General features: G+C 34.2%; 1 protein-coding gene and 1 long non-coding RNA gene across 9 annotated transcripts in view; both read right to left on the reverse strand.

The window, feature by feature from the left end:
- The window catches only part of LOC131062389 (E3 SUMO-protein ligase SIZ1), a 75,629-nt gene that overhangs the window by 31,934 nt on the left and 17,607 nt on the right, over positions 1–26,088 (reverse strand). For 6 of the 8 annotated variants that reach the window (XM_057996025.2, XM_057996026.2, XM_057996027.2 and 3 more), the window contains exons 1-9: positions 23,026–23,136; positions 20,551–20,593; positions 18,908–18,986; positions 15,000–15,162; positions 12,377–12,510; positions 11,579–11,647; positions 6,578–6,665; positions 1,633–1,708; positions 191–264 (exon numbers count right to left, since the gene is read on the reverse strand). In XM_057996025.2, the coding sequence (XP_057852008.1) occupies positions 191–264; positions 1,633–1,708; positions 6,578–6,665; positions 11,579–11,647; positions 12,377–12,510; positions 15,000–15,162; positions 18,908–18,986; positions 20,551–20,593; positions 23,026–23,136 (837 nt within the window). Of the gene's footprint in view, positions 1–190; positions 265–1,632; positions 1,709–6,577; positions 6,666–11,578; positions 11,648–12,376; positions 12,511–14,999; positions 15,163–18,907; positions 18,987–20,550; positions 20,594–23,025; positions 23,137–26,088 lie in introns of those variants that run through there. The other 2 variants (XM_057996032.2, XM_057996031.2) reach the window with 1 other exon arrangement.
- LOC131062390 (uncharacterized) lies at positions 15,174–18,900 on the reverse strand. Its single transcript, XR_009110886.2, has 3 exons — positions 18,618–18,900; positions 15,940–16,024; positions 15,174–15,816 (listed from the first exon to the last, which is right to left on the reverse strand). It is a non-coding gene; the product is annotated as an uncharacterized LOC131062390 (long non-coding RNA).

The following is a 26,088-nucleotide window of genomic DNA, read 5'->3' on the forward strand; positions in this document are numbered from 1 at the left end:
TGGGCATTTCAAGAGATATGCTAAGAATGAACACAAAATGACTCCAAGTATCACACAATGCAGTACCATGAAGAGTATGCAAAATGGACACAAACTGCTCCGAGCTTTAGTGGCTAAGAGTGCTAGAAAATAAGATGAGCAAAAGACAATTAGTAAAATGTAGCATTTTAAGATGTTAAAAGAAACCCACCCCAGGACCATCATCGCGACCATTGGCTCCCAGTAGTTGAGCACTCGGTCTGTTTGTAACCTTAATTGATATTCCTGTACCAAAAGACGAAACTCAAATAAGGCTTTGACATAGCCATATAAGAACAGAAAACTAAAAACTAATATCCTAACTCTGCATCTTCTCAAACATATGAAAAGCCACAATGTCAGCAAACAAAAGCTTTGTGAAAATCTTGGATCATCTACACTAAAAGGAGGGCTTCCACAAAACAATCTCACACATTGGCAAACATCCAAATACAAACTCTGTTAATGTATCTAAACTTTTGAAGCAAGATAAACATATAAAAGTGACTTCGATACTACTTCAGATAATCCGTGTAGACAAGATTTTTCAATCCCTACCCTAAGATTTCATGCTTGATCTGCAATATAGCATCAAAAGAGCACCAGCTTAGCATTCATGCATGTTTCTAGAGACTGAATATTTTATAGACTGTAAATCCTGGGCATGCAATTTCTACTTTACTAACCAGTTCAGTTTCTAAATAGTAAAGATAATCTCGGTTCAAAATACATCTCTCCTCCTACAATCTATTATCTCTATTTTCTTTCCTTTTTTCATGTCCTAAGTTTATCTCTGCTCCTCCTTTCTTAAAGAGAAGATTACTTACAATAATTCAAAATATATAGTATCCTATTACACCCAAATTGTAAGAAATACAAAACTCCAACACTGCAGATAGAAAAATTTGTAACCCATAACACAATATATGCGATAACCGAAATAATGTGAAGATCTACATGTTCACTCTTATGTATTTAAGCATGAATAAACTAGCATAACTTAAAATATCTCGCCCTAAATACAAAAAATGAATACAAATGCATGACCACCTCTAAATATATACGACTTTATTTTTTCCCACAGATTGCAAAAATGTATTGTTCCATCTCCCAATCATTTTCAAACTCCAATCCAAATCAATTAAAATATGTGCCCCGCAACACAAAACAACATGGCATCCAAAGACCATACACATACAGATGACCATGCAAGACTTTTAATGGAAAACAAAATTAAAAACAATTCTAATGCACCCTTTTCCCAACACCTTAAAAATCAAATCAAACCAGATATTACTCCACACATCCACAAAATTCAAGAGTGGTGAATACAAACAATTTCCTCTGATTATCTTTTCAATTATTAGCAATAAGATTATAGTTTATACTGCTAATAATAGAAGAATTATATTTTTTAACATGTAAGCTAAAAAGACCAGTGACATGAAAACAGTTACATGTAAAGTTCAATTTTAATTTTCCAGAAGGCACCATCTTATGGAAACCATAATGAACTTGTAATAATAAAAAGACATCAAGTTAATATGCCTGAAAGATTAACAATCAAAGTTCTCAAAAAAAAAAAAAGGTCAGCATTGGTGGGTTAGATCATACCATTTACTCGAAGATCAGCATTTTGTGGCCAATGCATCCTAAAAGGTACTTTATCATTTAGGAGAATGCACCATACCTAGGAACACATCATTCAATAAGATAATTTCTTTTAATATACCTCCAAAAAAAACACAAATTTCATCATCTTGCACAACCCTTTGTTCTTAGCAATGTCTCACTCATGCACTTATAAAGAATTCCACCAGATGTATTCAGCAGACTAGATAAATATATTTCCTTCACTAGCAAATATCTACATCCAACATACTGGCAGATAGCCATAAATAATAAAACATAGAAATATGGAAGCACAATTTTGTTAGCAAAGTTCTGAAAATTTATAAGATGCATGAGAAGAAGATGAAAAGGATCTTTGGTAAACGAAAAAAGATAAACCATACGAAAGAATGTAGTGAACTAATCCATTTTAAAGAAAAAGATAAATCATGCAAAAACATTGAAACCAAATGACATCGAAGTATACCAATGCCATTGCCAAGAGACTAGTATTAACACGAGATACAAATACTATACACCTTTTTTAAAATAGGATACAACTATCTGTATAATGCTTCTGGATTTGATTGTGTGATGCAAAAAAAACTCACACAATCAAATCCAGAAGCATTATACATATTGATTAATGGATTGTGGAAATCTAACGACATTGAGGATACAACTACTTCGAGATGAAAAATGTATTTAATTTGCCAGAATTTTTTTTAAAATGTGAAATTTCAAACATATAAAAAATAAATATTTTACTACTACGAAAGTTATTTGTAATTTATAAACTTTACATTTAAATTTAAAATATTATAAAATAATTGTAATACAATGATTTGAATTAATGTGTACTTTTAATTTATAATACTTTATATTTAAATTTGAAATTAAATATTAGTTACTTTTAACATATTAAAAAATTAATAGTATAACCAAGGTTACTAAGAAATGCACCTTCCGCCCCATGGGATGTGTCTCCGATACCTGAGACGTTTTTAGAGACACTTTAGATCGCAGGGTACGCTCGGCCACTGTCTCCCACCACAAAAAATAGCGTATAACGGGTTTAAATGAAATAAAGTTGAAGGCAAAAGAACAAAACAGGCTGTAGGAAAGAGAAGTTGACCACAGGAGACAAATATGCACAGGAAAAGAACCTCTGACGTAGGAAAGGAGCCTTCAACATAGGGAAGGCATTTGATATTTATTAATTTTTAAATTTAATGCAATAAAAACTCTAAGACATAAATGATATAAGTCTAAAAGATGAAATGAACACTTAACGTGTGGCATCTTTTCATTATAGGGAGGTGAATTCACACTATCTCAAAAAAATAGACATGAGAAAGGTTTATACTTCATAGTTTTCTAAGCTCCCCATGTATTCCACATTTATTTCATGGAAATTCAAAATTGCTTTATCCCCAAATCCTATGTGTAACTCTTAGGTATTTTGGTTTGTTGAATACTTTGAACTTCAGCATATATGCACTACTACACATACAAGGGTATGCACATCATTGGACTTGAATATTTTTCATTCCTTTATCAAGAATGCAAATATTCATTAAATTTTAAAAATTCTTGTAGTTTAATGAATTTTATTCATAACTTGTACTGAACATGCTAGCTCACTCATGGAAATATTTTCTTTAGTTTTCTTCATGGAAATATTGAACATGCCAGCATGAATATGAGCATTGAGAATGAGGTTAGCAGACTTGTTGCTAATTTTTATTTTATTTTTTCATGTATAAAGTCAGGTGGTGAAAACAAAATTTGTACCCATTCTGCAAGTATTGTGATCGTGTTCTAAGGCCAAATGATACAAGTCAAACAGCCACAATCTCATGTAAGATTTGTCCAACCAAGGTACTAACACGAGGGTGAGAGCTCATTTCCTTCACATACCTAGAAAAGGTGTTCATCCTTGTCCAAATGAGGTGCAACAATATGATGCTATTAAGGGATTGAGAAAGGGCTTATGGGAGAATTTCTAATTTGAGCTCCTATGCTTCAACAACAGGGGCAACTGCTGCAGCTCAAAATCAAAATAGAGAGACAAAGGCAGATGTGTCTTCAAGAGGTGTACCAACACAACATTCTCACAAGAGACCACAAATTGGCAGCTCAAACCCCATTGGAAGACTATCTGCTGTGCAAGGTCAAGAAGCAGTTGAAGCAGCGATTGCATGCTTTTTATTGCAAATGGAATATCGTTTAATGCTGCTCATTCACCTTTCTATAAAAAGATGGTCCAAGCTATCAATAATGGACCGACTGGGTATAAACCACCTAGTTCTGAAAAGCTTGGCACTACTCTAATTGATAAAGAAAAAATTTGATTAGAGCAACAAACTGAACCAATGAAAAGAGTGTTGGCTATAGAAGGATGTGTTGTGATGGAAGGGTGAACAGATACTAGAAATCTTCCACTACTTAATAGCATGGTAACATGCAACAAAGGGCCTTATTTTTTGAAAGCAATAAATACACTATTCAGGGCAAGAAAAAAGGCAAAATTCCTTCATAACCAGCTAAAAGACGGCATTCAAGAGGTAGGTGTATCACATGTAGTCCAAGTTATTACTGATGCTGCCCCTGTTTGTAAAGCAATAGTAAAGTTGGTACAAAATTGTACAAGCATATATTTTGGACACAATATTGTGTGCATTCACTAAATATTGCAATCAGAGATATTAGCAAGTTCCAATGGATTTCACATCCCATAGAAAAAGGCAGAAAAATACAAATGTTTGTATGTAACCATCACCACACACAAGCCATTTATCAAAACTTTGCCAAGGTTGAACTTTTGAAACCTGGTTATACACACTTCACATCTTATTTTATTCTTCCCAACCGCCTTTGTGATGTCAAAGGAGCTTTGTGTTCCATAGTAGTTAGTGATGCATGAGCAACTTGGAGACAATCTACATCAAAGATTGCAGTTGCAGTGAAAGGTATGGTCCTTGACTGTTTTTGGGCTGATGTTAAATTTGTTGTGAACTTTATTAGGCCCATTTGTGAGGTGATTAACTTTGCAAACTCAGACAAGACATGTTTGGGAGAAATTTATTAAGAAATAGATTCAATGTGTAAAAGAGTCAAGAAAATAACAAATGGAATAGATCTTTCTTTACATCTTTTAATAGAAGAAAAGACACATGAAATATGGAACAAACTTAACACACCTTCATCGCTGCCTTAAATCCTGAATGGTATAATAGACAAGAGACCAACAAGTGGGCTGCATGTGAGGATAACGAGGCAATGAAGGGATTTAAAAGATTCATGGTCAAGGTGAGGATGCTTTATGATACATCTAACAGAATAAGTCTTCACATGGGGATGGTGTTTTTTCTTCAAAGAAAGCTTTATATGATATGCAAGCAAAGAAAGGCCCTAGAGTGGTGGTCGAACCATGGAGGTTAAACCCCTGACTTGCAATCATTTGCAATAAGATTGCTCTCATAAATAGCCAACTCTTCATCTTGTGAGAGAAATTGGAGTACTTGTAGTTTTATTCATTCACTAAAGAAGCGATTAGGTTCAAAGAACGCAAAAAACCTTGTGTACATTCATAGTCACTTCATCTTCTCTCTCGTGCAAATCATGGGTACATGGAGGATCCTTCAACAAAATGGGACCATATTTCACCTGAAATGGGTACTTATAGTCTCGGCTCCTAAGAAGGATGGCATGTGGGGGATGTGAGTGGACTATAGGTCATCGGACAATTTCTACCCCTCAACAACTTATACCTATGAACTTTGTTCACTGATTTATTCCAAAGCCATCCTTATTTATCAATCCTAGTTCATCAAAGTCAATAGGATGATGAGAATTTAAGCTTGTCGGTTTTAAGTATCTAGCATTTCTTCCTACTAAGATTCTGGTACCATATTAGCAACATTAGCATCAAGCTCCGTAAGCATAATCATGTAAACCTCAGCTTGAAGAGCAACTTGACATTGCTTTTGACAATTGCATACTTCTTGTAGCTTCCAAAAAGCACACCTAAGATCTCCATTATACTAATTGTTGAGGTTTTCCAACATGTCTGTCACGTGCAACAAAACTCTCAAGAAAGAAACTGTCTTCAACTTTAAGATCAGTAAAGCTTCAAAGCATTTCAGGAGATTCTGAAATGTTTCCAAAGAGAATCCTTTGCCAATTTCAACTCCAAATACAAACAGATATAGGAAAGGGAGTTGTGCCATTTCCTAAAACCGAGTGTAATATTACATAAGAAAAGAAACCATTTTAAACATGGATCAAAACCCAATTCTTGAGTTTCTGCCCAGTCCTATGATTTCTGTCTTCACTGTGCATCGAGTTGATGTTCATTAATGTCAGCTAACGATATTTATGGATACAGATCAGAACAATCTACATAAGTATTGTTCTTAAATTAGTTACTATACAAACAAGCCAAAAGCATATGTATCGGTGGTATTCATTTTGACTAACGGAGCACTAAAAACTTGCAGAATGCAAAAACATATTGCAAAATCTTTCTTTGATTTTGTCACTAAAACATATTTGCAGCTCCAACTAAATTTGATTTTGTCACTAAAAAATATAATTAGAAATTTAGAATCTTGCATAAGTGATTATTTATAAGGAAGAATCTTAAACTTGAATCCTCCCATGTTCTTGTGTTTGGGAAATATACTATATTGGTTGACCAAGTAAAAAAACAAACAAAAAAATGCAACAATCTACAAATTGATAAAAGGAAACCTACACAGTACTTGCAGCTATCTAGCATGCAACTAAATAAGCTGGCCAAATTGATCAATTTCAACCATCATGATATATACATAAATAAAGCTCAAAAAATCACATAGACAAAGAGACGCCATACATTAAGTGGTGTTTATGCTTGCAAATTAACATATTTTTAATAAAATTCCCTGTTACTCTTGCAACTAACCTGCAGCTCACACCCCGTCTTCTGTAATAGATCTCTATCTGCCCTTGTCAATAAAAATGTCTTATCCAAAGTCTGTGAAGGGTTTGTCCTGAAATACAACACCATTTAAAAATAAATATAGTTGCAACTCTAAATAAACTGATTAAAGCACATAAAACACGTCCCAATTCTGGAAGAAAACACCCAATCCAATTCAAAACTACATCTACATAAATGCCAGACTATCCACTCTACAGTTCAATTCAAGCAAACTGTTATAAATTGCATCAAATATTTCCCCAATTCTTATATTATATAGTTCTGCACAAAGTTATTTTTTCTTCAAAAGTTATACCAAGATGCCTGTTGAATTAATATTTAATGCTAGAAGAGTTCCACATAGTAGATAAGCTAGCAAGCTTGATATTACAGATCCTATGAAAATTAAGAGATGTTTCAAAACCAGCTAGCCACAATCTTTGAATTTTCATCTAGTCCTTTGCAACAGCTCAAGAGGAAAACACACATACGTTTTGATCTTCTCTAAAAAGCCCTCCATAACTTGCTTAGTTTCCACAACCTAGGAAGGAAAACTAGACAAATCTTGACCCAAGATATATATGGTGTATCAGTGACGAAAGAATAACATGGAAGAAAAACTTCTTCCCCAACAGACAAAAATAAAATAATCATAAGTTTTGCATATATAAAAATTACTCACAGCCCATGACTACGCTAGAAAAGAAACTTGTTGAAGGACTTGTTCCGTCCCCAAAATAAACACTAGTCAAAGATACACAAAAGAGGAATACCACTTAAGCCAATCCATGGTAGCCATACCACCACTCTCAAACATATCACCTAGCAGCCTATCTCACCAAAATGTCAAAGAATTGAATGGAAAATACAATCATATTAAAGATATAATGCATTTTGTTAATTATGTAAAAGACTTGAGAGTAAATAATAGTAATATTGTAATAAACTCTGATATTTCTACCTGTTGGTGTGGTTTTCTACCTTATTCAAAAGGATTCCATAATCTGAAACAATCAAAACCATCGATTATATCACTTAATGGAAACATCAAGATTTGTCAAACTTTGTCCCAGTCTACTTCATCTTCAAAGAATGTTTTTATAAGCATGTTTCCATGATGCATTGTTTAAGCAGACTTTTCTGCTCAGCCTCTTCAACTCAAGATTGTCTTTTATGCCATTCTCTATCTTCACAAACTAAGGTCATATGTCGAATCAGTGTCATGATAAGACAGAGATGTGTATCGGCACTTTATTCTTCTAAGTATCAACATCAAAGTTCGAAGACTATATTTCTCCATCTGTCTATCAGTGTCTCTAATGATTGACTACTCTAATCAAATAATCCTTATATGTTGCTCCTGCCTTTTTCCACCCTAAGTACTTGATGAGGAGCGGAATTAACGGATCTGCATATAACTTTCCAAAACTAGCTTTGTTTAATAATTATTAATTTAATGACTTTCAATAGCTCATTAATTTATTAATGGTTACAAGGTGCTTTAAAGAAAGCGAGCATTAAATAAAATAATATTATAGAGTATTGACCCCTGATATTATTATGTTCCAACAGTCATTTTATGCCAAATATTTAATACAGACAATTGAAACGCATCTGTCCCAACAATCTCCAAGACCACTAACCATGGCTCAAGGATCTCTTAGCCAGCTAAGAATCTGTTACCAAATTACAAAGGGAGTCAGACCACCATATTCCTAATGGTTAAATGGATCCACCATCTTGCTCGCTCCAAAACATGGAAAATGAGCACCTTACTTTCAATTTTCCAGTGGTATGAGATTTAGGGAGAGTATTAATTTGTGTAGAGAGTTAGGAGGTTTACTATCAATTTTCTTCTGTTAATCTAACCATAGGTGCTTAGTCTTTTCCTTTGGGAGATTGCTTAGATGTAATGTGTCTCACACAAAAGATTAGGGTTAATTTGAAGGAGCCAAATAATTTTTTACACTCCACATGATATCATTCATCATAAACTTAATCATACACATTTGAAAAATTAAAGGTATCCACCGGTTATTTTTAGTTAGACTTTCTAACTTTTTAATTTTTTGTGGGATTTCACACGTGTGTTTTAAGTAAACCTCAAGATGATATCCATGAATAGTGACTCAACTCATGACATTTTTCCTCATGTATAATAATTACAAGGCAAGGGAGGAACTCACTTAGCAGTTAGCACACAGATATCTTTTAAGCATTTGTTAGTTGGGAATAACAATTAATGTAATAATTATGGTTAATTTTGATGTTCAATTGTCAAATTTACATTTACTTAAAAACATTCTTGTGTTTCAATAAAATTCTAAAAGTTTCTCACATACAAAATTGGCAAACTATTTAACAAATTATATTTTATCATAGAAACTGGGGAAAATCTTTGCTTTCAAATGTTATGAAAATCTGAACATACTTGACAGAAATATGCCAATAAAAAAAATCGAAAGATTCCATTGCTAGATATACATCCCTAAAATTATCCCTAGGTCGATATCCATAGCTACCAAGTTTACTTATCTTGGTCATAGTCGATATTAGTCTGGTTAAGTTAGCGACGTTCCACATTTTTCTGTTTTATTGTAGGTAATGTGTTCAGCTTGTCACTGTATTACATCATATTCTGGGTTAAGCAGGGATGGGATCCCTGTACCCTGTAGAACCACTATCATCTTAAATCAAAACAAAGGTTGTTGATTTTTGTTGTTAAGAGATCTTATAGGAGGACCTTGTTTCCCCCTAGGAGTGTCCGACCTAGCCACCACCTTAGCCCACAACATTCTCCTATGGAACCCTGTTAATCTTGAATTAGCACTATCATGGAGTATGTGTTCATTGTTGTCAGTTTTTATTATGCTCTAGCCTCTAATTTTGCCTTCTGCTGCTCCTTGTCTCTAATGAGAGTTATTCAGATCTGTACTTCACGTGGCAAGAGTTTGCCCACTTTAAGATTGACTTTCCTAGCTGTGTTTACATAATTTTAATTGTTAATTACTCTTTGATCCCATGCTCTTTTCACAAGAAAGAATTTATACTGGTATTAAATGCACCAACTTTGGTTACTTGTAACCTCCATCTAGTTGGCCTCCTGGTCAAAAAGCTAATGGCTACACAAATGAGTGGTCATGATGCAGAAACTAGCAGGCCTAAGGCATCTGTGTCTATGTCAAGGGAGTATGATATGGACTTAAATTGCCCTTGTGCCTAAACATCCCCATTATCTTTTTTCATTTACTATTTTAGTGCTTATCCAAATCACCCGACTTCCTCTTAGCATTGTCCAAGGGTATTTCATTAAAGGGAGTCATGAGATCTTGGATTTGGATTGTTCATGGTGATTGGTAATGAAGTGGACTTTTGCTTCAGACATTAATATAATATAGATCCAGCTTTCGTCTCCAAACTTACCATCCAGCTTTGGTCCGCCTCAGCTGCCTTCACTTGGTTTACCGGGGACCATTCATATCACACAGCTATTTATACTCATATCATATCTTTTAACTTTTCCAACTTGTCTAGCATTACCCAAGGTTCATTCTTTTTTATTTAGGATCTTTCAATGTTTTAATGTTGTTACTTTCTCCGCTCTTGGGAGTCCCATGACATACTTTGGTCATACAAGAACTTCAATGTTATTTCTTTATTTGATCCCTCTTTTCATAAAATACAAAGAACGCAGGTGCATATTCTTCTTTCATGCTGGTGTCAGGCTGAATTGATCTCAAAGTCTCAACACTGGCATGCACGATCAATACAGCCCCAGCAAATTTTACCTATATTATCTCTGGTCCTATACAAGGGCATGGGAGTGCCTATCAAATCTGTAAGTTTCTGTCACCAGTCCAACTTTCTTTGTTTCCTCTTTAGAACTCAGCATGGCATCGACATTTCTAACACTGCACACTAAAGCAAATTCCAGCCATTAAAAACTCCAGAAAAATAAGCTTTGGGACCATGGTCTACCACATTGGTCTGTCAGATGTTACTGATGTCTCACACAAGAATCTTGTTTCTTCTTGTGCCAGTATTTAAGGGCATGTCAACTTCATTCAATATGACTCAAAAATATCAAAACACTTATAACTGATACCACATGTTAAACTGAGAAGAAATATCATAGTAAAAGTACACAGTGTAAGTTCACCATAGTAAGAAAGATATTCCCCCATATGATTACTTCAATATAAAAATATTTAATAAGTGATACAATAAAAAGTTATTGATGTCACTTTTATTCCCAGCCATGCAACATCCCCATCATTACTTAGTCTTGCTTTAGAAACTTTTGTAAATGAAGTTCTTAAACAAAAGGCCTTATTAACAAACTCCCTCACCGAAATGTTGCCAACATACCAAATTGCAATTGTGCAAATAAAAGCACCAGACAATTAATTAATTTTCCAAATTAGTTAGCCCTTGTGTGCATCCTCTTATGCTCTGATTTAAATTGAATGAACGGAATAGCATAAAACAAAAACCATGGCAATTTTAAGGCAATCACAGATGCTTCTTAATCCAAGCATCATTGCCAAACAATCCAACTTTGAATTTTCAAATGCAAAGACAATTTGCAGGAAATCTTCACTCAGAAAATAATAAACAGATCAAGATTTTGAAATGCAGTGTAGCTTGACTGGTTATATCAAGACTGTAATTGGAAAAAAAGAAAGTTTAGGCTCAAAATGAGTTTGCCTTGTTGTGAAACAAATTCAGCAACATAGAATACAGCTGGAACTGGTATAAATTCTCAAATGCTTACATGTGAGACATGCTTCAAGCCAAACATGCAAAACCTGGCATTGCCATCACTTGTGAGCATAAAAAAGCAATCCATCCATAATCTGAATGTGTTGTAACAATTTAATTTTCATTTCACTGTTTTGTCATCCATTTTATTTTATCACAGGAACTCAGATTAGCTACACTTTGCAAATTAGGTTTAAAGCACAATAAATATTACAAACCCACCCATCAACAGTTATTGGGGAAGTGACGAGCTTTGTTGGCATAACAGGTTGCGACAAAGTTACCCAGAACCTGCCAGACATCAATATAATTTTAATGTCAAAAATCAAATATACTAGAAACATATTAAACCTAAAATCTACTATAGTACAAGTCAAATAGAAAGAAATAACAATTACAATATCTTGACTGGTCCTTATTATAAATATTCAGATCGAATTTCATAATTTACATATAGTATGTTTCATTGACAATTTAATTCTACTTTAGTTAGCATATAATTTTACATTGCACAAGATTTTCAATCAAACAACATAATGAGCACAAAAGCTCAAAGGCCAAAGACCAATTGACCAAGATAAAGATTCAATAGTAGCCTTTTTGAGCAATTGTTTGTAATCAATACAATCATAAAGAAGCAATAAATGATGAATGAGGCAAGTATGGCATGACTGTCCTCAGCATGGGTAATTTATGTATGACTTATACATGGTATTCTACATAAGACCTGCACTAATTAGATCTCACTTATGTTTGGAAAAACCTCATTTTCAATGTCTCTTAAGTAAGACAGTGACTAGTAATGATCAGGTTCTAAGCTAATAAATGCATTTGAACAACTTATTTCTTAAAATTGGAGACAGAGAATCCACCTTTCCAAGTGCAAGTTGAAAGCCTTTTATCAGCAAAAGCAAATTTGCATCACATTATTGAGATGCACTGTTCAGATTAAGTGCCCAACATATAAACATCATTCCTAAATACTTTCAAAGAAATTTGAGAACAGAAGAAAGTACATACGGATCTCCACGATTGACACGACAGATGTCACAATAAAATTGAGGAGGTGGCTCTGGTTGAAAACCTTCAACAGGATTTTCTGGAATGATAACACATCCTAGATGCTGCCAAACTCCACATTTGGGATCATCGCACTGCATTATTATATTCAAATGCAATAATTAGTAAGTTCTTAGTCCCCAGAAATATGTGCTAACAATTTAAGTACCATAATGAACAGGCTGAGGATATGTGTAATGTACCCTACTGGGACTGAACCAAATCTTCCCGAAATTCTTCAATTAGGATTTAAATAATGCTTGGAAATGGAAATTGTATCTCAGTATTCTGATATAGGGCCTGCAACCAGGTTAGTATCACAAAATAAATAAACACATAACACCACTATTGTACAAATATAATTCAGATTTACTGCTGTAACATCCCAAATGTACATATGGGATTCCCTTTGAAGTTTATCCAACCAACTCATCATCATTAGTGAGCACCAGTTGGGAGACAATACAAAGCGCCTTGAGCTGTTCCACCCAGCCCAAGAGCACGAAATGACAACTTCCATTCTCGTCTCCCGGCCCCACTTGGGGTGTCTCTACCGGCATGGCTTCCTAGTTGCTTGCAATCCTTCGTATGTACCATGTCTCCCCTCCAAAATGAGATGATCAATTGGATGAGAATTTAGGTGAATCTTAATAACCATTCTATTATGCAGAATTATAACAAGAACAATAATATACATAGAAATAGATATACAGCATCAAAGTGTTATTTATGCAATATTCTATATCTTATCAATTGAAAGATCAATAATAAATCAGGCAGATTATTATGCAATATACTTCATACCACAGTTATAGAATTCTAAATGCTGCTGATTAATATATATTTACTGAGTTCTACCGCTGTTCTCAAATCGAATGCTTTTTAATTCCTTCCTTTAAGATTTTATCCTTCATTTTTGAGTTGGGTACAAGGAATATCAGGTTTCTGGAGGAAGATGCTACATACGAAGGAGAAGAGATATTCAATCATCCAAATTTCAAATTGCTTGAGGACAAGCAATCTTGGGAAGGGCAGATTGTCATGCCCCGGATCTAACATCACAGGAACAGCAAACAAAACTGAGTAACCACGAGACTTCACACGCTACAATCTCCTATCTCCAGTAATCAAGGATATTGTAGATCAGACATAACAAGAGTAGATCTTATCTTCTTCACTTTGGACAGCAATATCACCAAGGCATTAAGGATTGGTTAAGAGTTAATAACACTAATATGAAGGAAGAGATTTATCCTAAAAAGTTGTGTGATGGTCAAGGGGCACTTCTCTTTCCAGTGGATTAGGGAAAAGTCACAACCTTCCACCCCCAATGGAGTATAAAAGAATCATACCAAGCGAAGAAAGGAGCATCATAAAGGAAGGAATTAAAAAGCATTCGATATTATGACAGTAGCAGAACTCAGTAAATATGTATTAATCAACAGCATTTAGAATTATATAAGTGTGTGGTATGAAGTATAATGCATAATAATCTGACTGATTTATTATTGATATTTCAATTGATATGATATAGAATATTGCATAAACGACACTTTGAATCTGTATATCTATTTCAATGTATATTATTGTTCTTGTTATAATTCTGCATAATAGAATGGTTATTAAGATTCCCCTAAAATTCTCATCCAATTGATCATCTCATTTTGGAGGAGAGACATGGTACATACGAAGGATTGCAAGCAACTAGGAAGCCACACCAGTAGAGACAACCCAAGTGGGACGAGAATGGAGATTGTCATTCCGTGTACCCGGGCTGGGTGGAACATCTCAAGGCGCCTTATATGGTCTCCCAACAGGGGTGCTCCCTAGTGATGATGAGTTGGTTGGATAGAACTTCAAAGGGAATCCCATATGTACATCTAGGATATTACGGCAGTAAATCTGAATTGTATTTGTAAAATATTGGTATTATGTGTTTATTTATTTTGTGATGCTAACCTGGTTGCAGGCCCTATATCAGAACACTGAGATACAATTTCCATTTCCAAGCATTATTTAAATCCTAATTGAAGAATTCTTGGCAGATTTGATTAAGTCCCAGTAGGGGACAATACAATGTGATTATTAGCATGGTCATGATTTCATGAGAGCCCTCATAAAAAATGATGTTCTCCATGCAAAATGTATACAGAAGATTTCAGTATCAATATTGTGCAGAAAAGCATGTCTTACAAGATTTATGCAGTTCTAAAGATAATATTCATCATTTTCTTCTGTTGAGAAAACAGAGAAATACTTAGAACCCACTAAAACATATTAGAAGCATGTGTCTTAGATTAAAAATACACAGACACATTCCAATCTACCTTTCAGTAATTTCAAGGAGAAATTTTGATCAATTTTGAAAGATGAAGATAGAATAGAAAGGTATAGATTTCAGTCTGTAGTATCTTCATCGAAGCATAAAGTAGTAGATGAATAAATCCTCTATGTTTATGTGCACTTATCAGGCGATGCATAGAACTAAACAATGGTGTATACAATATTTCTAAAATGTACCAGTATAATTTCAGAAGAAGCATCAAATGGAATCATTTAAAAAAGAAAAACAAAAAAACGATACCTGAATCATGTGACCATTCTCCTGTGAACTTCCACAGGGGCAGCATGTCTTCGCTTCTGGTAGGTTGATTTCCTGAATATCCTCTGAACGTGCTATAACATTAATACTTGTGGCATTTCGATTTTTTGAAGCTAACTCAGAACCTTCGTGGCCATTCATCTTTCTGTAAACAATATAAATGCAAAATATAATAAAACTTGAAACTTTCAAATGCATACTATACAAGATAACCTTTAAACCTCGCTGTTTGAGAAAAGTGTTAATCAATGAGCTCTAAAAATTGTTCACAGATAATAAGATGCAGATTCATAGATATCTAGCATGCATAACACATATAGGCTATCCACATAATTTAAATGGACAAAATAAAATTGGATATTGAACAGAACAAAAACAAGGTAAGTGGCTGAACAATGAAAAGGAGCACAAAATAGCTGAGTTAGCCAATCGTTACTTGTAAATCACAGTAACAAAATTAAATAAAAATTCACTTCTATCATCTCATGAGTCTCAAATGAACCAGAGCAATAGCATATTAAGTATAGACAGATGGAAGAGCTACATGATGACATACCTTACCTCGCAGGAAGAGGAAAAGGTAGAATATCCAGATAATTCAACAGCAATGTTACAATGATTTTTTTCTAACACAGTACACAAATTAACCTCAAGCAGGCTCTGATACTAACATCTACCTCTGCAGGCTTTTGGCTACCTCAATGGGACACCAACATCTTTATCACACAGGATACAGCAGAAAGGAACCATGCCCAGAGTTGAAACTCTTAGATATACGTAACAGAGATCATCAATGTGTCTGTTACATGCCAATTTAACTGTAAACATACATCTCCACCACAAAGCCCTTATAATTCAGTGACAGTCGAGACTTGCATTATGTTTTAACTTTTAAACATTAATTGCTATACACTACAATTACCAGTGAACCTTTCTGGTTATCTGATGGCACTTTTATATGTCATTGATTTCTCCCTTCCTCTCTCTTTTCAAAAGCTATACAAACTCTACAGTTCACAACAAAAATTTCCCTGGTCACCACCATCAATCTCCAACAAAGCCTATATAAATAATTGATGCCCACTTAACTGTAAATATTCATCTCCACCTCAAATCCCTTGCAGGTAGCGAAAGATAAGAAAACGAAGAAAGAGCTCAATATGCAGTTACAGCAGCTTAAAGATTTTCTAAAAATTCTGACAACTCCAGTTGCCTCACAGAAAGGTACCTCAACTGATGTACCAGTTTTGATTTGTAAGGCTGAAGTTGATTCATTGCAGGAAATGAAAAAAAAGGCACGGGCTTTAGATGGTTGAATAAACATCTTTCATCAAAGCATGTAAGCAGATAGAATATGGGTGTGAATTTCATATGCAGATTTATCAATTAGATCAAATAATGGGCCAATTCCTAGATGAGGAAAAATAATGATACATATAAGACGAATATTCCTTTGATAAGGGAGGTTAAAAAAATGTCTCCTAAGGAATTGGTGACCAATGAAATTTTGAAAACTCATTTTATTGAAAAAACTATAAAAGTAATAGCAGTCCAGCTGAATTTGATTGCCTGGTGCATACAAAGGATCCCTAAAGAACGAGAACAGTTGGATAAAGTCAAGGACAATTTTATAGACTTTGTAAATTTAATAATCAGTCCTGACTTAGTTAATTTGGAAAAACATGAAGTCAAGTCTGCACAGGAGATTTCACAGGGTGTGAAAGACAGTTCAAGGATTGTGACACAAACCAAATGGAAACTCATCAGATCAACTGATTAAACTCAAGTCAGACTTTAAAAGTTTAGATAAAGATTTGATGGATAAAAGTAATCAGCCATTTCACAGAAAATGTATGAAGATTCAAAATTCAGGGTAGATTTTTTGGAGTGTCCTAATCATGATGGTGCAATGTTGGACAAATGTTTGAACCTTCAAGCAGAAGCAGAAGGCACAACAGCAAAATAAAAATTTGAATTTATTCTCTTATTTGAAATTCAATAAAGACTTAATGTAAAATGGGTGTCACTGAACTTATTAAGTGGTTCCTATATTTTAGAATGTTTTATTTTAGATTTATGGATGAACTTGTACAATGTAACGCATAGCTAGACTTGTGAAGGGTTCGAGTTAGAGAACTATTTTTGGAAGTCATCTAAAGTTTAGGAGATCTACATGGAACTCTTTACTACAAGAAAATTCATGATAATTGGATATATTTAGCCCTTCTTTTTTCTATAAAAAGAGGTATCCAAGATTGTACAAGGGCTGGCTCTTCTGATATTTGTTTTGTAAGACAGCATTAGTAAATAGTATTTCTTTTTTAAATGTTGCTTGTCTCTTCTGATATTTGTTTTGTAAGACAGCATTAGTAAATAGTATTTCTTTTTTAAATGTTGCTTGTCTCTGGAATGTTAGTGCTCTGATCAATCCATTATGTTTTAAAATTCTGTAGGAACTGAGAATACTTAAATTGAAAATCTATTTTCTTGAATTATTGAAATTATCATTAAATTTGTTTAATGAATATATTTCTTTGGCTCTAGATTCCTTTGAAGATCACACTTGTTTTATTATTGGTTGAACCATTATTGGTCTTCATAAAGTGGATTTTGAAATTGATTTCCTAGATTTTCTTGCATAAAGATAGAAATCTTGAATCAACCATTCATTTTATTTCACTCCTTGATTAACCATATCTTTTTTGCATTTTTTTTTACAATCTCTGACAGCACAATTTTAGCTATTATTATTCAAGTAAATTTTCCATGATTTTGGGGATGACCACTCAGTGCAACAGTGGTTGCAAGGTAGTTGCAACACTACTTCCTTAATTCGAATCTCACCTGACTCGTGGTGGATAAAGAAAGGTAGCTGATACAGATGGTGGCAGTTTTGAGGCTCACTGCAGGCATACAAGCTGAGTGATTAGACCTGCACGTGATGGAGGAAGTTGGCGTGCAGGCAGATCGGAGACAGAAGGAAGGTTGACCGGCAATAGTCCTGCACAGTTGTTGCCACGTCTGCACAATGAAAAGACAGAAATGCAAAAAAAGAGGTGTTAAGACCTCACCGACAGATCCATGCAGAAGGTAGGTGGAGGAAGGTTGCCGGAGGAGTGGAAGAGATGAGGAGTTGAAAAAGGAATAAAAGGAGAGATAAAGGAGTGGAGTGATAAGGAGAAAGGAGAGATAAAGAGTGGAGAAATAAGGAGAAGGATAAATAGAGAGAGAGAGAGAGAGAGAGAGAGAGAGAGAGAGAGAGAGAGAGAGAGGTAAAGAAAAGATAAGGAGTAAGGAGCGATAAGGAGAGGAGAAATAAGGAGGTGAGATGGAGGTGATTGAGGAAAGGATGACACAAAAATAGTCTGGGGTTAATCCTAGCATCTAAGGATGAGGTCCCTCAAAAATGTGGCCTCACTGGTTCATAGCTCTAGTCAAAAAAAATTCCATGATACTGTGAATACGTAGTGAATGATGGAGTTAAAAACATCTGTAAACTTTGAGTTGAGATTTTGAGAGATTATAGGTTCAAGTTTCAATTAAAAATCAAAGCATGAGGAACATTCCCTTTTAATTAATCATCATTCAATCAATTATTACCTTTTAAAATATTTCTTTAAATGGGAAAGAAATATCAATCAGTAAAATTTCTTCTGATCACAGCATTTTGCAGTTCCTGTTTTCATTTCATCATGGACTCTCAAAAAACAAAAGTAGAAATTTTGTTAAAAACAATTAGAGAAGTGTAAGACAAGGCACAAATAAAAAACAGAATTAGTTTAAAGGGGCTAATATTTGCCAGCGGGCTACCGAGAAAGACTTCCCATGCTTTTTCAATTCAATATTGAGGACTCCCCATGATTATCACCAATCAAAAGTGATCAATTTACCTGTAAATATCGTCAATTATTTTCGCCACCTCATCTTTTCCAATGAGATGTTTGTTGCCCCATCCATGTAGCTTGGACCCTGCCATGCACGAGAATATTGCACGTTAAGATATATGACAGTCATTAATATTGATTGCACTAAAGTCTCAATGCAACAGAGTCCAGAGCATATAGATATCCAGTTTGACATTAGAATCTGACCCTGAGACTCTTTTACTTTTCTTGAAATATATACTTACAACGGTTTTGTCATCAGTTGCAAAGAAAAAATTTATAAAAGGAACTGCACTAGGTTGGAAATGAGTGCAGCACTGGTCAAATATGGAGTGATTACAAAGCAAGCTACAATTAAGATGAAATATTCAATAAGATAGACTACTATTTTCAAGCTACAATTAGCAGTGATTGACAGAAAAAGCAAAAAATTAAAATTAAAAAGTGTACAAAAAGGTGGGGATAATGGGGAGATGTACTAGCCCAATTAAAAAGTGAATATGATCACATCAACTGCTTAATACCCTTACACTTAATTATTTAATACAGAGCTTGTGCATACAATGCTCATAGTCAGCCTAACACAACACAAAAATATAGAGTCTAGTCCATTATCAACAGTCCAGATCCAAATTAGACTGCTCAAAAGGATATAACAAATATACTTAAAGCTTATTTCTGTTGAAATTTGATAGCTAGAATCGGATTATGTGGATTAAATTTTTCATGTTGCCTAAGTGGCAATTAAAAATTTAAATATATATTGTAATAATCATAATATTATCAGGAGCAAATTACTTATAAAGTATTGGGCTGGGCCCAACTGGAAAACAATGTAACGTGTAATCAATTTATTATCCCAAGGTTGGGCGCCAATATAGAAAAAGGAAATATGAATTTGAGTCGGCCAAATTAGGCCAGCCCACTTGAGCAAAGGATTGATTACATCTTGTATATAACAAAACTCAATCTTGTCAACCAAATACAACTCATCATCAGCGAATATTTGCTCTGCTATCCGTGGTCTTCTACTAGCGAATTTGTCATCCTAATTAATGTGAATCTGTTCTTGTGGCTGGGAGAATTAGTGTGGAATCTGAGCTGTGAATCTACATTATATCTGAGCGAACTATTGATCATTCTGAAATCCATTCCAGACCCGAATCTGATCACCATTGTGGAGCAGACTTGTGCAAATTATGGGCAACTATGCTGGGTGATATTGAGTTGTCTAACTCACTAATTTAGAGCAGCGATCATCCTCTTCTGTGGTGCCAAAACCCTACTTGTGGGATCAGCGAATTGGGGCCTGTACATCAGTGATTTAGATTGGGCAAAGCTCTGCCCTAGGTTGGTGACTTAATCAGATAAGTGATCTGATCTTCATTGTACTTGTAATTTGCTCATGATTAAAGGATTTTGATCTGGATCTTTGATGCTGGGTTTTTCCTCCAAGAGGAAGGTTTTCCCAGGGTATTTTGGTGTTTTGTATCTCTTGTGTGTTTACATTTTAGTTAAATTCTGAGTTTAACTAATTCTGATCACTAAAATTAATTTGGCCAAAACACAGAAATTTAAAGACCTTTTTAATGGCAGATTTTAAGATGTACAAACAACCATCAGACAATAGGGACCATTGCAATCCTCACCTTTATCATCAGAAAGCATGGCCATTATCCTGTCCAGAAGAACCTGATAAAAGAAGTAAAATAATGAATATGAGTGATGAAAAGGTTTCAAAAAGCAATTAACCAAAGGAAAGATATATCTTTAAATGTAAGTATTTGAATGCTACATAATTCCAACAACACCAACAAAAGCTATTCAGATTTCAGTGGTCCGACAATTTGTTGTAAAGAAAAATTGATGTTCAAAAAGGAAAAACGTGTAGGCATGAGAAGTACAAGTAATGAATGAAGCAGACACATCTTGGAAGCACAACAAAAGGTACAAATTCGACAGTGACGAAAATCATGCCATCCAAAACAGAACATTACAGCTCAAATATTATGCTCTACAAACAAACTTGGTCCATACTGCTATCTAAATCACAGAGATTGCCAGATTTCTTTGTAAAAACTCAAAATTCAACTACTTCAATTATAAAAAAAAAAATCAAAATTTCCACAGAATCTGTAAGTAAGGATTTTAATATTAGATCTTTAACGTCTATTGAAAATAAATAAATAGCATAACAGTGTCTGAAGTGGGTGTTCAGAATTTGTTCAGAGATGATATTTTTGGCTGATATCATTTTTAAGGCTTTTTAGTAAGATAGCCTCAATTACCATGCAAACTCAAACATACCACCCTTGTTCACGGCTGCACTCATAGTCGTGGGAGAGAATAACTCAGATTTTGAGTTTCTGATTGAGGAAATCTTAAGGGCTAGTCTTCTGGGGGATTTGAACAAGTTATCGAACATGCTGTATCCAGAGTGGGTCTCATGGAGGAGATGGGAAATTTTGAGATGGCTTACATGGTAGTTCTGGGGCCAGGGAATCCTTTCTTTTTCCTGGGCCATGTCTATTTAAAGGGTGCCATCTGGTGAAGATGGCCTGGGTACCAGCATTCCTCTTTCATGCTTTTTCAAACCCCCTCGGCTATGTGGAATTTTGGCCCTTTGTTGATGCTGTTTCAGGATAATGCTGGAAGAGAGGCTTTTTTGCGGCTGCATCATAATCTCAGTGGCATTGTTATCGTATGGAGTATGTTCCCCTTGAAAACGAGCTTACCTCTCAAAAAAAAATTAATTTGCATCTGCTAAGGTTTTTGAATTATTTGAAGTCAAGACTAGTCATTAATTACATTTATATTTTGTTGCTTGCTGGCTTGTTTGTTAGGATTTTTTAATTTTCTGCTTGCTTTTGTATGTTTTATGCCTCTGTACAGTCATGCCAAAGAAGAAGATTAGAGCTCATGTTCAGCAATTGATAATGCCCATTCTTTGTTATTTGTTGTGGCTATTGTTTGCTGTTTACTGCATAGAAGCTTGCTGCTATCTGATGTCAAACTGTTGTTTAATCACAAGTTTACTGCTATTTGATCAACAGGGAGAGTGCAACTTCGCTGCTGTTTCTATGACGAATTTAACATTAATTGACTGCCAACAGTGCTGCCAGGCAAGGGTGCCATCAACCTGCTATAGCTTTCATTTCCTCAACTAACCAAGCTTTTTTAATCATGAAGCTTCTATAGAATTTCTTCTTTAAGGTCAAATATCAGATTTTTATTTTAGTTAAAATAAATAAATGGTTGATTTAAATTTTAGATTTAAATTTTTTACTATTCGTAAAACTTGTGTAATTCTATTTTGTAGATTTTTATTTAGATTTAAATTTTATTGATATCATATTAATTTCAATTTTCTATATTAGAACTTAGTTTTATATTTCATCAATTTGTTTATTTATTTCTTTTATTTTTTGTTTTTTGTTTTTATGTTTGTTAGAGTTTTTTAGACCCTAAAAAACAACTACATCCACGTATGCATATAAAAACAAATACGTTTGGGGATCAAAAAATACAAAATTTGGGATCAGAAAGGACAGGGATGTGAGACGTATGACCAAATTTCATGCACGAGTATTGGACTTGTAAGCTAATTATTACATTTACAACACTGTCCATAAAAATAACAGAAAAGGGCATCATGCAATTATCACCATTAAAATAGTTTATACCTAGACAGTTGTTAATTTGAATTTTTTAATAATTTTATAAATTTTGTTTTCAATATAACTTTTAACTTAAATCAAATTTACATGATATTATTATTTTCTGTTTGAACCTTTATTTTATTGTTTTATTATAATGTTTAGTTTTTACTAATCTTGACTATTTTGAAATTATTAATATTTAATTTTTGTAAAGATGTTCTGCTTTTTAGAATTTTTGCTAAATCTTAAATTCATTTATTCACTTTTATTTATATCTAATCACAATTTTTTTCACGAAACTTTATCAGTTGACAAACGTGTACATAATTTTGCCTTGCCAAACTTGAATCTTGTAACTTTGACTGCAATAATGTCATGTAATAGACACAACCACTTCAACTTGCAAAGTCACCAAATCAAAACAAAAAAATGAAGTGTACCAAAAGAATCACAGCAAGTGCATACCTGCTTCTTCCCTTGTTTAGCCAAACCAAGCCGGCTCAGAACATCTTTTAATTCTTTAAGACGAAAGAATGTCAATTTATCCTGAAAAAATACCAGCAGTACCACCTTCATCATAATGTGCACAAAATATCGTTCATAATAAGATAATCACAACCTATGTATCAAGAAATAAAGCCAAAACACAACAGTCTTTAAATACTTGAAAAAAGCTGTTAAGTATTGACTAGAAATTCATGGGAGTTTAGAGAGGTAGTTATATTTTATCTTATTCAACCTAAGACGTGGGTGTTTTCCTTTGATTATACAACTTTAGTGTCGAACTTTTGACACTGGATTACAGCAAATGTCAAATTCCTTTCAATTAAGAATTTATCCATTAAGCGGCGGTGGAGGGGACTAGAGCAAAAATGAAAAAATATGTCCAAACAACTTGTCAAGACCAGATTGGAAACACTCAAAGAAGATACTGAAAACATCACGTGCACCATATATGCTAAACATGTCTCTGTATGCAGAAAAAGCAAATACAAATTTCCAGTAACAATAAAAGCCATGGAAAGATCACCAAGGTTCAAGACATGACCAGAAGTTATGAAATAAAAAAAGATTTTCAGTATGTAGATCGAAGACAGTACAGAAATATAAAAAGCACCAAAAGCATCAGAAATCTAAATATGTCTCAGATGTATGCTGCAAAAACTAAAAATTAAATTCTAGTCCCCACAAAAACCATTAAAACACTAATAAGATTCAAAAAATGAACGGAAGTTACAAGACAAGTCAGACTTTCAGTAATGTGTTATTTCAAAGTTGCCTAGGTAGAAATAAATTAAAAAAAAAAAAAACTTGGAGAGCTAAGGCATCAATATAAGAACTCAAAGGCTCCCGCAGAATATAAGAACTCAAACTGCCATGCATTATTTAATATTTATTGGATAAGGTCCTCCACTTGCTTTGTAAAGGTTATGGACATCAATATTAGGAGCATTTCACGTTTTTTATTTTGTATAAAGGCAAATATATTGGCATTTAAAATCAGTTCCAATAAAACAGCTTGGTGTCCCAACTTGGTGATAGGTAAAATGGTGGTGAACAAGCTAAAACAAAAGTTTATGTCAGCATTACTTCAAGGCACACCCAGCATGCAAATTTGAATGCTTCTGATGATTCTTATAACACTCAGAACCTCAGACTACTTCCTGAGGGTTTCCATCCCCAAGATAGCCTAGTTGCCATACCTAAAGGATTTAATCTCCAGGCACTGAAGTTACCATAAACAATCTTACATTCCTGAGGATAAAATTGATTTATGTTTTCTAATTTATAAGCGTCTTTCCCATTCTTACCAACTCATCCTATAACTCCATGCTTCTCCTTTTTCTATGTTCCTTAATCATAGGCAATCCATTCCTCAATCGATGGCAATTAACTACCAAGACCATTCTTCAATTGATTGCAGTTAACTGACCACGTCATCCATCAATTAGTGACTGTTAACTGACCACAACCCTAAATCAATGGCAATCCCAGTCTGTTAATTCACAGATTGGTAGCCAACTAATCCACTTTATTTTTGTATTTATCTTACTCTAACTAAAAGTAACTGCAATCCTAACAAAAAGCTCTTCTACTACACTACTAGTCCACTTACTCAATGCTACAGATTGTAAAAGCAAACACATCATATCATGAATGTCAAAAAGGGTACATACATATGGTCCATTGTTTTCATTCTAAAATTTTTCCAACATATCTCCTTCTAATTGTTCTTGATTTGTCAATATTGCTTCCATCTATAAAACTGAAACATCTAGATTTCCACAATCCCTTGGATCCATATCATCAGTGTCAAAGCAAGTTTTTTGATTTGCACTTCTAAATCAATTTTGCCCATGTATATATTAATAGATAGGCATAAAATCAATTTCTCACAGTAATCATACAAGCATCAATCAAAGAGCACGATAGCTAGTCGCTAGAAAAAGAAAAAGAAAAAAATATGATAACTCTCACAACATCAACCACTCATCAAGGATGCTCTTTAGCAACATACTGCAGTCCTTCAGATAATTTCATGAACTCGTGATGCATTTGGCTTCCCCAATTTCACTACAACCTTCCATTGGCATGCCACACACCTTTCTAGTATCTTGACCAATTAAAGATTGAAGTGAATCCAAACATTCATGTGTTCCAAGGCAAGATTGACATTGCTGTATTCATTCAAATGAACACACAGCAACCAGAAGTGTATATCTATATCAACATTTTCTTTATATAAAAAATGATTAACTTTCAAGTTTCAACCTAATGAACATGTCTACATCAAATTCACATTGTTGGGATACTTGCAACACCATTGCAAGCAAAATCTCATACATGTCACCATATGAGAGAAGTTCAACATTGTACACAAAGAATACTACCCTCTTAAAGACTAGGGATGAAGTAGATGAAAGTCCAGCGACTGTACCAACACAAAATCAAACATTACAAGGTTATATAAACAAGTTTTACGACTACCTTGCACAATGACGACATGTTGCAAACACAATACAAAGTAAGGACAAAGTAAGGTGTTAAAAATACATCATATAACTATACCCTTAATTCCACACCTAAATGAAATTCCTTCTTGTTCTAAGCAATAAACTCACTCCCTCTTTATCTTGTGCCACATGCAAGATTCGGAAAGAAAACCCTCCTGTCCACATGCAACAAATGTTGCATCAAAGAGAACCACCAGAAATATTGCCAATGTTCCACGGAGTTTCCTAATGAGAGGATGGGGGGATGGGTTTCAGAGACCAGGGGACCAAGGGCCTAAATTTGGGGACGGTGAGGGGACAACAGAGGAAAGACGACGGAGCGGTGGCTGAAGGGGCAGTGCTAATGTGATGAATCCTTGCTGGTTCAACTCTTCAACCTGCTGTAATTTTGTAATTCTTTTTGTATTTTTTATTATTAAAGATGGTCTTTCAGAAATAAACAAGTTGCAGAAGGGATTTCTTAAGCTTCAACACATTGAAAATAATACATGAAATAATCAGCTGAAACAATAAA

The sequence above is a fragment of the Cryptomeria japonica genome, chromosome 7 (genome assembly GCF_030272615.1).
Source record: "Cryptomeria japonica chromosome 7, Sugi_1.0, whole genome shotgun sequence".
NCBI lineage: Eukaryota > Viridiplantae > Streptophyta > Pinopsida > Cupressales > Cupressaceae > Cryptomeria > Cryptomeria japonica.